Source organism: Tursiops truncatus, chromosome 1, assembly GCF_011762595.2.
Source record: "Tursiops truncatus isolate mTurTru1 chromosome 1, mTurTru1.mat.Y, whole genome shotgun sequence".
Taxonomy (NCBI): Eukaryota; Metazoa; Chordata; class Mammalia; order Artiodactyla; family Delphinidae; genus Tursiops; species Tursiops truncatus.
This window is the reverse complement of record NC_047034.1, coordinates 53,624,756-53,640,353: the sequence shown is the minus strand read 5'-3', so window position 1 is coordinate 53,640,353 and position 15,598 is coordinate 53,624,756. Positions and strand designations below refer to the sequence as shown.

The window sequence follows — 15,598 nt, the reverse complement described above, 5'->3', positions numbered from 1 at the left end:
GATATCGTTTATCTCACTGACTGCTAATATGCATGCTTCAATGCTGAAATATTAATGTGCTTGATTATATGGAACCGCGTTTTACTCCTCCTCCAGTATATGTAATATATGGCATATGTACTGTGTTACCTTTCTAAATTGCGGAGGGAAGGGTATGGGGGCAAGACATAACACCACATAATGAAACACATCTGACTCCAAAGGTTTCCCAAAAAGGTTATGAAAACCTATATATCATACAAGCTTTGGATTTACTTTGGGAACGTAAGGGTAGTTCAATAATAAAAACATTGGGCTCCAGAGTACGTACCTATGATCTTTAGGAAAAAGAGATTTAATTTATTCTTCAAAGAACAGAAGTTATCAGAGTATTTCAAATATCCAGGAAAAACTTCCTCCAACACCCTTTGTCCCCTTTTAATGGTAGATGGTTAGAAAGGGTTGTAGATATACAGTACATAGGAGGACTGTATGAACCTCATATTATGCTGCCTTTTAAAAGGTCTGTAATTCCATAATATTACTAAAGTTTAAAAAGAAAAGCAAAAGGGCAATTCATTTTAAAGTTTTCATTATAAGAGCTTCCTCAGGGAGAAATTTACTGCTGGCAGATGTGAAAAGCACATGTGACGGAAAATTTCTGAAAGATGGAGCAGGTCTGAATCTACTGCTTACTGCCTTTGGAAGTAAATAATTTGCTTGGTAGAATTTCAAAAACAGAATAATAAGCTCAAAAGAAAAAGACTGACAAAACTCATTTGTCTCCAACAAAGCTAATAAAAGTCCCAGTTTGTTAGGCTAAGTACTGCCTTTGACTCCATTATATTCTAACCACTTATCAATGAGTGGGAATAGTTATAATAGTTACAATTTAGTTATAATTCACAGAGGAGAAATTTTTAATTATCAGATGATGTAACTGCCATAAATCTTAGTGTTACAAAAACCCAGGTCTCTGAAATCATCTCAGAAAAAGGTTTTAAAAACAAAGTAGAGGAAGCATTCCAAAAACAGCAACAAAAGATTCAAAGGTAGAGGATCTGAATGGGAAAAATATACTGGAACTTGGGTAGAGGAGAGACAGTAAACAGCAGAAACAGAAAATGGTGACAGCACATGAAATTTTATGCTTGCATTCAATTATTCTTACATCTAGGCTAGGGTTACAATGTATAGCTTTGGTTTTCCCAGCTTCTCCCATCCCTGACCTCCCAGAATCAAGGTACACCTATAATAAGCAAAGGGGTGAAAAGTTTCCTACATGACTCTAACTTGAAAGCACAAAAGGCCATAAGCAAGAGGGTCTAATCACAGTAATATGAATGGAACCAACAGGGAATGGCTGGTAAATACCAATAATCTGCTTCCTTCCAAGAAACTTAAAACTGTTTTGGCTCTCTCAAGCCCAGGAACATAACTCGAGGCATTTTTAAGACATTACAGAAGGATATGTAACTTTACAAAGTAGAGAGTAAATAGAAAATTTTACCCTATCTTCCCCAAAAATGAAATAAACTTAAGATAGTTATAAAACGTTAGTGTTGAATGTCAGAGCTTTCTTTTATGAAAAAGAAAATAAATATATCTTACTTAGAGATTTTTAAAACATGTCAGTAATACAGACATATTCACTACCCACTAAACCAGTATTTACATATTTTTAAAGTATGATCCTCCAGGCCTACATGTGAATCTCAGGAACTCACCTCAGACCTAATGATCAGATTTCGGGGGTGGGGTTCAAAAATCTGCATGTCAAACAAGAGGTTTGGTTGATACTCATGCACATCGAAATCTGTCCTATTCACACCTCAGATTTCAGAATTAGAAAGGACTGGTAGTATCTTCATCAAGCAGTGACAATTACAGTTTATAACAAGAACCCAAAGATGTTTTTCAAAAATCCTGAAATACCTACTCATCAAACATAATTTAAATGTATTTTGATTATTTTAATTACTGGAATCAAAAAGTCTATTTATACCATATTTTAAGCAGAATAATTAATTTGACAGCATAACTTATTTTCCGTCCTTTATATAACCATGTGAGCAGAGTTCTAGGGTCTGTCATATTCACAACTGTATCTCCAGTGCCTAAAACTGTGTTTTATACATGCCTGATACACCTCCAAAAACTGGCTTAGTGACTGAAGAATTCTTCAAATATTCTAAATAAAGGAAATTGAACTATTTCAAAAACATTTTTCTTTACTTGCTGCAATTCTATTACCTATCAAATTAATGAGAAACTACAGATGTATGAAGAGTACCCTTTACATTATTGCCAAGGAAATTTGTTTTCTGTGTTTGCGTTTCTTTGTGTTTGTTCAAGTTGAAAATTCCATAAGATTCTTCAGTATCCTCCATCGCCTATGGCATCAAATTCAACTCCTCTGCATGGTATAGGGTCAGAGTTAAGGCAAGTAATCCTCAGTACTCGTAACAATAAATACAAGTGTAGCAGAGATTTCTTAAGATCTGTTCATAATCATCTAACCTTGGAAATACAAGTCCCCTATATACAAACCTCCAAGTTGCAAACTTTCAAAGATGCAAACGTGTTCGCATGTCCAATCACATAAGTTAGTTCACGTGTCTGGTGTACACTGTCACACGCATGCCTCCTCCATAAGTGGTTGTGTTTTTGTGTACTTTACTGTACAGTACTGTATAGCGTACAGTAGTACAGTATCTTTATTTCAAGCCCAGGATGTCCAGAAGCAATGGTAAAAGCAGTGGTGATGTAGCTGATACCGCTAAGAATCACCAAGAGAGACAAGAGGAAGAAGAAGTAACTGAAGAACCGAAGAGATTCACGATACAGGAAATGGCAAAGGGATTTTCTTTGAGGAGGCACTGTTAGTTTTTGAGGCATAAGACCTGAATGTAGAACGGTACACAAAGGTTGCAGCTACCATTCAGAATGCAATCGAGTGCTACCATGTGACAAGAAAAGAAAAAAAGAGCTACTACCCAGACATCACTGGATCGTTTTTTCAAGAGTAGATAGAATTGAATCCAGCAAGGAACCAGAACCTGTGCCATCAACGTCAGGAGTGAGCAGCTTGCCCTCCGACTCCTACTGCTGACGATCCTTCAGCTCCACCATCTCCCACCTCCTCTCCCTCCTCCAGTCAGTAACTCTTCTTGCCTGTTCCCTTGATGCCAGCCCCTGTATGCCAGGTGTTGTACTGTACTACTGTACTTTTCAAGGTACTGTACTATAAGATGAAAAATGTTTTCTTTATTTTTTGTGTTTGTTTTTTATGTATTATTTGTGTGAAAAGTATTATAAACCTATTACAGTACAGTACTATATAGCCGATTGCGTTAGTTGGGTACCTAGGCCAACTTTCTTGCACTTACGAACAAATTGGACTTACGAATCCCCTCTAGGAACGAAACTCGTTCGTATGTAGGAGACTTACTGTATGGAAAATAGTGTCAGGCTGTGTATGGAGAATTTCCTATATTGTATAATTCCCCTCCTCAATAAAGGGAAATAAATGTTATATGAAAAACTCTTTAGGTTTATGTAGAACATTTGTTTAAAATATATAATAAATTAGGGACAAATCTGTAAGGATTAGAGTTAGACCTGACCGTAAGAACATTTCAATTCCTATGTTTTAAAAACAGTTATCTTAGGAAATTCCCTGGCAGTCCAGTGGTTAGGACTCCGCGCTTTCACTGCCAAGGGTCAGGGTTCGATCCCTGGCTGGGAAACTAAGATCCCACAAGCCACACAGTGTGGTGAAAAAATAAATAAATAAAAGACAATGAAATAAGAAAATAAATAAATAAATAAAATAAAATTTAAAAAGTTATCTTCCCAAGTAAAACAAATCAGTTAAACCAATAATAATTGCCCAAAAGTACCAAAAACTTAAGCATTAATATGTGAAGAAGAAGCCATTAACACTGCTCTGGTCAGTGATCATAATCCAGCCAAAGACCCAATATGCAATAACAGAGAAGATGGGTCCATTTTCATCCACTATACCAAAGAGCCATCCCTAACCACCACCCACCCTCTCCCCATCACACACATTTTTTTTTTTAATAACTTGGGGGAGGGGGCATGTCACGGGGGTAAGTATAACTGCATAGAGTTGTGTGGGTGAGTTAAAGAGGAATTTCTTAACCTAGTCCAAGAGCCATTACACAATATCAAATTCCTTGAATTTTACTAGTTTATTCACTCAAATGATAAAATATACAAATTCACAAGGTACTAACTCACCATTATATATATATTTATATTTATATATATATATATATATTATAATAGTTAAATACTTGTAACATCCATAAAGTGACCCCTTGCTTTTTCCTTCATTTTGATTCATCTGGACCTTTGTCAAAAATGACAGACACACAGGGACTTCCCTGGTGGTGCAGTGGTTAAGAATCCACCTGCCAATGCAGAGGACATGGGTTCAATCCCTGGTCCGGGAAGATCCCACATGCAGCAGAGCAACTAAGCCCGTGCGCCACAACTACCGAGCCTGCGCTCTAGAGCCCGCGAGCCACAACTACTGAGCCCACGCGCCACAACTACAGAAGCCCACACGCCTAGAGCCTGTGCTCCACAACAAGAGAAGCCACTGCAGTGAGAAGCCCAGACACCGCAACGAAGAGTAGCCCCCGCTCGCCACAACTAGAGAAAGCCCATGCGCAGCAAGGAAGACCCAACGCAGCCATAAATAAATAAATTTATTTATTTATTTATTAAAAAATGACAGACACACAAATGAAAGATTAAGTCTCAAAAATACCTGATAGAGTAGTTAAATATAATCAAAAGTGTCTTATATAAATGTCTTATCTATATATTTTATTTATAAATATCCCTGGTCTACACCACAGAAAAGTTCAATAAGCAATTCACAATTTAAACTTATGTATGCATCTTTTAAAAAATGAATTAAATTTATGATCAACAGAAATAAAAAAAATATGTCTGGCATTTAAATAATGAAGCTAATAATTATGAGGGAAAAATTATAATTCAACTACATGCTATTTCTTAAAAATAAAAAAAACTCAAATATTGATAGTATAACATAACATTCTTCCCATGTTTAATTTCACATCCAAATCTTAAGGGTCATTTCCCAAGAATATTTAAAGCCACATCATTTTCCCAAGTGTCTCGCTCAAACCTTGAGTGATAATCAAATTACTCGTTTCAAGAAAATATCAAAACACTCTTTTGAAGAAAATATCATGTTTGTCTATTTTCTCATCTTCAACTGTTAACCAGTCTCACCTCTGCCCAAATCTCATTTGACAATAGTGTTCCATACGATTTTAGCGATTCAACAAAGTTTTCATAGATATCATGAAATCCTCTATCTTTTATGAGATCAGCTATTTTACTTTATAATACAACCACTTCCCTTCTCTTCCACCAATAAAATCCTATAAAATCCAATAAAATTCCACCATTTCCTCTCTTCTGGACTCTTGCAATGTTCCTAACGTTTGTTCTAGCTTCCAATGGCAGGGGGCTGACAGGGACACAGAATCTCTATCCTCTACATGGGAACCCCAGTAAATATTTTAAAATCTAAAACAGATCCTACTCAAAACTCCCCCATGACTTTTTATTATCTCTTCACTTCACTTCATTCATGTGTCAGCTCTCTAATACACCTAATTTCCTTCCTAGGGTACTACTTACATATTTTGTACTACTACTATATTATATTTTTGCTTATCTAGCATCTGCCCCAACCTCCACACACACACCCCCAAAAGGTAAGCTCCATAAAGGCAGGAAATTTGCCAGCTAGATTCAACACTTCGAACAGTGCCCAGTGCATCAGAGGCATTAAATAAACAGAGCCAGTTAAATGAATATAATACTATATGGTCAACAAGTGATTAAAAGTCGTCAGTAAGATTAACAAAGACCTGGACACACAGATAGAAAGAAACACTACTGTTAAAGGCTATGACAGAGAGTCATATGACGATGAGAACTATCAGTTTATTAGAGAAGATTCTGTGATATGACAACTTTTTCTTGCCTGCATGCACTCACATAATAAATATTCTACTAACAAAGATTCCATGTGTATCAGGAAGTGAATGTTAAGCTTAAAGATAATATCCCACAGCTGAGTCATTCCCAAGTGTTTTAAAGAAAATAAAATATGGACAAAAACAAGCTGAATTACACAGGTAAAGTGACCCCAGAATCACCTAGTACTCACGAGGATTCTCCATAAAATGGTTAATGAAAAATCTCAAACAACCCAGGAATGTTCTTTAACTGAATATCCCTTGTGCCCCTTCCCCACATATTGTCCCAAACTAGATCTAAAATAGCTCTCCTGAACTGACACTGGCTCTGAAGGTTAGTGTAATCTCTTGTACTGTCATTGGACTGCCTGATAATCCATGTGTTATCCTAAAACTATCTGTCCGAAAAGCTTACATTAGACCACTATCCTAAATGGATTAGCAAGTTAAAAACATGTAAAATGGCTCTCGCTTTGAACACAACAAAAAAGTTCAAATTCAAATTTTAGGTAGTAGATATTTCAAATAGAACTTTAGAGCTATATAGGGACCACAGACATTCACTATTATTTCACAAAAACTTACTGAAGGAGGCCAGTCACTACTGCTACTCAAAAACCTAGGGAAACAGTCACGAGCAAGACAAATGTAATTCCTGCTCTAATAGAGGGTACAGAAGGGAAGACAAATTAATAATGGGGAGTTATAAAGAAAATACCAGGGATATCTAAACTAACAGATCTATCTAATGGCCTCATTTTAAATCTGGGGAATGAGATCTGCAAGAAAATTCAACCGGTTAGTGGAAAAGTTAAAGGTATTAGTTTATCTAATTCTCCCCTAATATTACCATTTCATGTTCTCCAGTTGTAGATTTCTAATGTCATCTTATTTTAACTCACAAAGTATTTAAAGGTGCCATTATTTTAAGAAATCCACCAAACTTTTAATCCAACAGTGAATTCACAGTATTATAATATTCTACTCACTAACTGTCCCTGGCATGAAAATTCAAAGCATTAAGGAAACAGGCTATCTCAATCTCATTTCTAGATCATAACCAAAGTAATTTCTCAGGGTTTTTTGTACATTACATGGAAAAGGCTCCTAAGGATTAATACCATATGTGCACTCTGTAACATAAATCCTAAGCAATTACAAGTTTCAAGATTTGTACCTGTGTGATGGAGAAGGAGCTTCAAATTGAGGCACTGTGCTATCCTCACTGACAGGAGAGTATAAGCCGCTCATTTCCTGGAAGCACAATTATTAGAGTTACAGACACTCCAAAGAGAAGATGTATAAATCAAAAGGAGTTATGATATTATATTCTTTTCCAATCCCAGGTTTTATCAGTCCCTTTTTGTCTCAACACCCAAATTTCTCAAGACTGCCTTTCCACAGAGTACAAAAGCAAGGATATCTGAAAGTTAAGAGACAAGCCTTTTGTATGATACACATTCTTAAAGAACCAGAAACACTTTAATAAATATTCATCACTAATGAAGCTCCCGAATGCAGAAAAAGACAAATGTAAATAATCTGAATGAGATGTACAGTACACTATGTGAATAGTGAACTAGCTAATCATTAATCCAGGTGAGACCCTACTGATAAATATTACGATAAATATGACAGTATGGCAACTGGATCATTAGGTTCAACTCTGCAAAGCACAGAAAAACATGATATGTCAGTCTCTACTTCAAAAATATTCTCTGCAAACATTAAGATAAGTAGCATTCCTCTTGATTCAAATATTAGCTTTCTAGTAAACAATGGATTAAACTCTAACTTTGATCATTAACTAGAGGAAAAGGCCTCCTAATAAACTATTACTGCATAAATTATGACTGTGACTTTCTATACAATGGAGACCAATCCCATAAATTTAATGCAGCAATTTAAAGGAAAAGCAAAAATTTCATGAAACTGAAAAATTACTAGAGATGTGAGAAATTCTTGATATCTTACTTCCACTCTTTTGATATCCTCTTCCAAAACACTTAACTCCTTCTGAATCTGCTCCAGTTGCTGTAGATTAAAGAGGAGGAAATAAAAAGCCTAAACCAAACCACACAAGCATCACCACAATCATAAAATAACTTAACATTTACAAAATGATTTCTAGGAAAATCTGCACTAATGGTTGTCAGGGTGAAATACTGAAGACAAAAAGTGCTGTAAGTTCCTATGTTAAAAAGTAAATGTAAAGACTTAATATTTAAGAAAACAGTATTTTCTTTAATACAAGGATTGGCTTTATAATAAAAATATTAAAGATGAACAACAATGACAATATGACTTAATAAAAACAGAAGACATCCGAAGAATTTTCAAATTACCTCATTTAACTGTCAGCAATTAACGTCAGCATGTCAGTTAACCCCATTTTAAAAATAAAAAAAGTCTCAGAGATTAAATTCTACCACCCCAAAGCAATCACAAATTAGCCTCTTAAGCATTTTTTAAAACATATTTAAGATAATCTTTTATCTTTGATATCTTACCTACTACTGCACCATAACCTTTCTCCACGCCATTAAAATGCAAACATTTTAATTGTTGCATCACATTCAACAATATATTTAACCATCAGAGATTTAAGTTGTTTGCAAACTATCATAAGTGATTCTGGAACATACTAGTCTGCATTTCAAATTTCATTGATTATTAAAAATGAAATTATTCGATCAAAAGAAAAAGCTAGCAAATCTTCACTGCATTAAAAAAACTGCTTTTCAGAAACACTATCAAATTTAAATTTCTATCACTATTATGTATAAGTGGCTGTCTTAATCTAACCCAAATATATTGAGCCAATTTTTAAAATGTAAAATAACAATAGTGAATACTTATGTAATAATATTTATTGCCAGGTGTGAAATAGGAACTACTACACAGGAAAATGAAGCACAGGAAGGTTAAGTGACTTGTCCAAGATTATTCAGCAAATACATGGCAGACAAACAGATTTTTAAGCGCCTTTTCTTCTGTGGCAATATATACACAATTGATAACATATTAATTCAAATATTTGCCAATCCTAAGCATTTTGCTAAGCACTGTGAAAAACAGGATTTAGAAAACTCTAGCCCTTGCCCTCATGGAACTCAGTCTAGGGAAGATGGCAAAAAGTAAACCAATAGTTGAAATATCATAGAAAACATTATGATGATGGTATGTACAAAGAATTAAAGGTACACAGACTGCCCCTAACCTAGATGGAAAACTTGGGGAGAGGGAAAAGGCAACTGGATAACTGAAATAGGATCTGAAATTAAATGAAATGCTGAGCATCAAAAGACTAACAGTAATTTGCCAGGTGGAAAAAAGGTGGGAAAAGACAGAATAAACAGAGTAAATAATAAAACACACAAAGACCTAAAAGCTATGAGAAAGGGAAATAATAAATCTGAATTTATGACAATGAATGAAATCACCCAATGTCAATCAGTATAGTCAGAAGAGATGAGAACAAAAACTGGGTGTAGGGAACACCAACAGCTAAGAGATAGGCAAAGGAAGAAGGAGCAGCTCTATGTCAACCATCAATAAGGGCAAGGGCAAAAGCCAGGAGAAACGATAGCACAGTATCACAGAAACCATGGTTGGGACAGGGGGAGGGGGTTAAAAAAAAAGTGATTAGCATTGTCAAATTCTTTCAATTCTTCCATCTAGTTTAATAAACTTTACTCCACCCTAAAATTTTTCACACAATACTCCTACCTTAACTGAAACTTTGCTCTCCCTCAAGGACACAGTCTGCCTTGGAACTCTTTCAAATAAAAGTTGGTCAAGTGATAAATTCTCTCATGCCCCAGACTAGATGGGGACTTCCACTTCTACTGCATTCACTGGCCATTCCCAATAATTAGTCTTCCACTCTAACATAAAAAACACTCTGGTCTGGCTCAATCCAAGCAGCCAAATCACTGTCAACAGATCTAAGACATCTACAAATATCCCAGTTATTTCCTACCATCACTAAATCCTTTTGCCTTTTGGTCCATAGCCATTTTCGACTCCGCTGACCCTAACCTCTAATTCAGCAAAACATCCCATGGTCACCCCTTAACTTTTTTCATTTAATTAGCTTGAAATGCTCCACTGCTGAAACCCCTATTTAAACAAATGCTGACGGGGTCTTTAGTATGATTGTTTTCAAAACACATTTAAAGAGAAGGATGAAAGTAAACATCTAAAATATCAACATCCAGAGACAGCCAATATCACTTGTATGATACATAATACATATTTAAGATCAAATTAACAATTTTCATTCCACTTCTGCAATTGAAGTACCAAGAAAAAAAAATCCAGTATCACCTGAAATCTCAAAATACTAAATGCTAATGCCCAACCCTCTGAAGATAATGTCCCATCCTTCCAGTGCCCCAAAGCTTTGCTGGATAATACATCCATTACTATATATGAAGGCCGTATATTAGATGAACTACATAAAACTACCAATGTTCAAACAATTTTTACTTCCAAAAGCAGCAATTTCATATGGTTCAATTTAAAATAAAACAACCAAGGTACAAGGGCTGCCGTAATAAATACATAGGTATAGTGTATCGATAAAACAAAATGATGTAACCTACTTATGTGAAAAAGTCTGAAAAGGTGTCAAGACAAGAAATTTTTTCTTAAATTTCAGTGAATGGAAACTATTTAGAGAGCACATGTTAAATGAGGTGTTTACATTTCAAGACGAAATTCTGAAGAAGTTTAAAGCGCTAAATTATTAAGACATTGTGTTATTCTGATTTATAATAAGAAATATAGCCTCCTGTAGGGCCTCCAGATGGGGATTGGTTGTTAGGGGAACCAGCCATGTGATTAGAGGATTGGAACTTTCAGCCCCACCTTCTAACATCCAGAAAAGAGAGAGGGGCTGGAGACTGAGTTGAATCAACAATGGCCGATCAATCATGTCCATGGAATGAAGCCTCCATAAAAAACACTAATTTAAGGGGTTCAAAGGGCTTCTGGGTTGGTGAACATGTAGGTTGGTGAGCACATGGAGATGCTTGGAGAATGGCACACCTGGAGAGGGTATGGAAGTTCCATGCCCCCTGAGTTGCATCCTTTCACCATAAACTGGTAATCTAGTAAGTAAACTATTTTCCTAAGTTATGTGACCCATTCTAGCACATTATCAAACCCAAGGAGGCAGACATGGGAACTACCAATTTATAGCCAGTAGGTCAGATGCACATGTGACTTCCTGGACTTGCAATTTTCATCTGAAGGAGCAGCTCAGTCTTGTGGGACTGAATCCTTAACCAGTGGAATCCGGGGCTAACTCCAGGTAGACAGTGTTAGATAGAATTGAACTGAACTGAATTGAACTATAGGACACTCAGTTGGTGTCCAAAGAGAACTGGAAAATTGGTGTGGGAAATGATCTACACATTCGGTGGCCAGCAATATGGAGAGTGGTGATGAATAATGGAAACAAGTGTTCTCCTTTCAGGCATCAATATAAGACATTATAGTATGAGGAAACAGAAGAAAGACAAAGGATAACCATTTTAAAAAGCAGAAAGAAAACTGGGCTAACTTCACTCTGCAAATATGTTTCATAAGCCAGAGAGGCAGAATCTAGAATAAAAGCATGAACCAGAGTCCAAGAATGTTTTGGAGATATATGAAGGAAGTCCTTATAAAGCTGAACTGTCATTATCTAAATGAAAATCGATCACAAATTGGGAATGATAATAAACAAACCTCTGGATCAAATTTGCCTTAACACTATTATGAGTTTGGGGGCTACTGAAAATAATAATAATAAATACATAAGATGGAGAAATGCTATTTGAGAACACAGTCCTAAGCCATCAACAGCAAGCACTCTCTTAACACAGCATACTGTACCAAAACCCAAAGAAAATTTTAAAACAATTTAAATTTAAAAAGTGAAGAAAGAAAGTCTCAGAAACCCTTAAGACTAAAACAGAAAAGAATTCAAAAATAGAGCCCCCTTTTATTGACATTAGCTTTGGTGCAGGTAGGTATCATCAGCACTCATTTATTTGACCATCACTATGATTTGATAAAAATATGCTTAAGTATTAAATTCAGTATTTTGTTTTTTAGAGCTAATATAATTAGAATACATTATAGCTGCCAAGACTTCTTCAATTATCTGACATATTCAAAACTGAACAAAAGAATACTGATATACTTTCAGAAAAAAAGTTGGTTAAAAAGAGAGTAGCAAAATTAATATATGGATATAAAAACAAGAAAGCACTAAAAAAAATTCAAAAAACAGAAAGCACTGTACACCGATCAGATCATCCAACACCCAGAACACTGACAACACCAAAAGCTGACGAACATGTGTAGCAACAAGAACTCTCATTTATTCTTGGTAGGAATGAAAAATTGTACAGCCACTCTGGAAGACAGTTTGGCAGTTTCTTAAAAAATTAAACACACTTTTATCATATGATCCACTATTACACTTGTTGGTATTTACCCAAAGGAGTTGAAATCTTAAGATTTCCAAAACACACTGATAGCAGCTATATTCATAATACCAACAGTTGAAACAACAAAGATGTCCTTCAGAAAATGAATGGATAAATAGTGATACATCCAGACAATGGAATAATATTCAATGCTAAGAAGAAATGAGCTTTCAATCCATGAAAAGACATGGAGGAAACTTAAATGCATATTACTACAGCATGTATGGAAAATCTCTGTAGCTTCCTTTCAATTCTGTGAACTTAAAACTGCTCTAAAAAACAAGGTCTTTAAAAATATATAAATACATTCAAGTAACAAAGAAAAAACATAAGAACAAAAAATCAAAAGAGAAAAGAAACATAAAACAAATAATAAAATGGCAGGCTTAAACTCTAAATTTACATTAAATGTAAATGGCCTAAATACAAAATTCTAAGACTGCTGAGTCAGGCAAAGTGAATGAAAAACCTCTGCTGTCTATAAGAAACTCACCTCAAATAAATAAGTGATATAACAAGGAACCAAAGACTCAGTAAGGATGCAAAAAATTCTCACCATATATTTAACAAACTTTACACCACACCATGCAATTGCAGGAAACACATTCTTTTCAAGCACAAATATTTCAAAATTTAATGAACTAACGGGTGATAATGCAAATATCATATTAAGAAAAACACTAATTATTTTCTGATAACAATGCAATTATAACAGAAATCCAGAATTAAAAAAAAAAGAAAATCCCCACATCCAAGTAATAAGTTTATCTCTAAATAACCCACATGCCTAAGAAAAACTATAATGAAAATTAGAAACTATTTTGAACTAAGGAATAACAAACAAAATGCCATACCATAATTTTTAGATTCAACTAAAAGAAAAATTGTGGCCTCAAATGCCTATATTAGAAAAAAGTCTGCCTACTAATATGTATATCCAAATTAACAAATTAGAAAAGAAACAACAAAATAAAACCAAAGAAAGTAGAAGAATGGAAACTGTAATTATAAAGAGGGTATTAATAAAATGGAAAACAAAATAGAGAATATAAAACTGAAAGTTTGTTCCTAGATAAAACTCAAAATTGTTACATTCCTGGCAAGAACTGATCAAGAAAAAAGAAAGAAATGCACAGCACCAATAAGCAGAGTCAGGAATGAAAGACATCACTAAAAACTCTGGGGACATCAAAAACTTAGTATTAAGACCAAGCTAATAGCAATAAATTTGAAAATTTAGATGAAACAGACAATGCTTAGAAAAAGTATAACATGTCAAAAATGGTATCTAAAACAAAAACCTGAATAAGCAGTAACTGAATCAATACTTTAAAAGCTTCTGCAAACAACAGGTCCAGACAGCTTCTCCAGCAAAATCCTTAAACATTCAGCAAAGACATCGATCCTAGATTATACAGATTCTTCCAGAAAATAGAAAAAGAGGGTACATTCCCCAACTCATTTGATAAAGCTATCTTTATAACAAAATTGGACAAGATCAGTGTAAAAAAAAAATTAAAGAACAATCTCATTAATGAATACAGATGCAATAAGGAAGGCAAGTAGGGCAAACAACTGTCCTGGTGGGGTTTCTAGAATGCAGAACATTCAGTGATAAAACTAGAATACTCTTGGGCAAATCAGGACAGTTGGTCACCCTAGGTGCAAAGTTGATTGACTTTTTAATGTTAAACCAATGTAATTATCCAGTTTAACATAATGAAAAAAAATATCATCTCAACTGCACAAAAATTTTGGAGAATACTCAACCCCCACTTATAATTTAAAAAAAAAAATCCTCTTAGGAAACTGGGAATAGAAACTTAGCTCCTTGAATGATAAAAAAAAAATACCTACCAAAAACCTACAGAAAACATCATACCTAATGGTGACACGTCGAAAGCTTTCACTTTGAGATCAGCACCAAGACTAGGATGCCCCGCTATCACCACTTCTATTCATCATTGTACCGGATGTCCTAGCCAGCAGAGTAAGACAAGAAAAATAAATAAAGGATATAAGGATCATAAAGAAAGAAACTAAACTGTTATTATTTTCAGATGATGATGCGTACACAGAAAACATAAAATAATCTACAAATAAATTATTAGAATTAATGATCTTAACAAGGTTGCTGGATACCAAAAGAAATGTGTCAAAATCAACTGCATTTCTATATACCAGCAACAAATAGTAAGAAACTGAAATTAAAGACACAGACATCACTTACAATAGCATAAAAATGATTAAAGACCTAAGAACAACTCTAAAATAAAGACATGTTAAGAATAATCCCCTGAAAAATATCAAAATTTTTAAGGACATTCTTAAGGACCTAGATATACAGAAAGAAATACCACGTTCAAAGGCTAAAGGACTCAATATTGTAAAGATAGTCTCCCAAATTCATCTACTGAGTCAAAGTAATCCCAATAAAGATCACAGCAGGTGTACCATGGAAATGTATCAGCTGGTTCTAATATTTATAGAGAAATACAAAGAGCCATGAATAGCTGAGACTTTCCTAAAAAAGAACAGTAACTTACTTTAAAGTTCTAGTGTTTAATACAATGTGGTATTGCCAGAAAGATAGACAAACAGACCAGTGGAGCAGAAGAGAGCCTAGAAACCGACCCACACATGTATGGACACATGATGTATGACAGATGTGGTATTTCAAAGCAATGGGAAAAGGATGGACTTTTTAATTAAGGATGCTTGGACATCTGGACATCCATATGAAAAATTCCCAAGTAGATTATAGATGCGAGTATGAAAAATAAAAGGTAAAGATTCAAGTAGGTAATATAGTAAAATGTCTTCATGACCTCAGGTGGAGAAGAATTCTTTACCTAACATAAAAGGTACTAATTATAACAGGAAAGACTAATAAATTTGACTCTATTATAGACAGAAACTTCTGCTCATCAAATGACATCATTAAGACAATGGAAAAAGCAGCCCAATTAGAGGGGTAAAAGATTTGCTATAGATAAGTAGATACAGAGATAGATAGATAGAACAAAGAACTTTTATCTAGAATATATAAACAATAAACCAATAAGAAAATCAACTAAATAGAAA

At 34.6% G+C, this 15,598-nt stretch overlaps 1 protein-coding gene across 12 annotated transcripts in view; it reads right to left on the bottom strand.

Annotated features, from left to right (window-relative positions):
• Window positions 1-15,598, bottom strand: part of COP1 (COP1 E3 ubiquitin ligase) — a 276,406-nt gene that overhangs the window by 183,850 nt on the left and 76,958 nt on the right. For 10 of the 12 annotated variants that reach the window (XM_033854790.2, XM_019952342.3, XM_073804073.1 and 7 more), the window contains 2 exons: window positions 8,007-8,066; window positions 7,210-7,286 (listed from right to left, as the gene is read on the bottom strand). The exons of the other annotated variants lie outside the window; for them this stretch is intronic. In XM_033854790.2, the coding sequence (XP_033710681.1) occupies window positions 7,210-7,286; window positions 8,007-8,066 (137 nt within the window). The remainder of the gene's footprint in view (window positions 1-7,209; window positions 7,287-8,006; window positions 8,067-15,598) is intronic. 12 annotated transcript variants of the gene reach the window in all.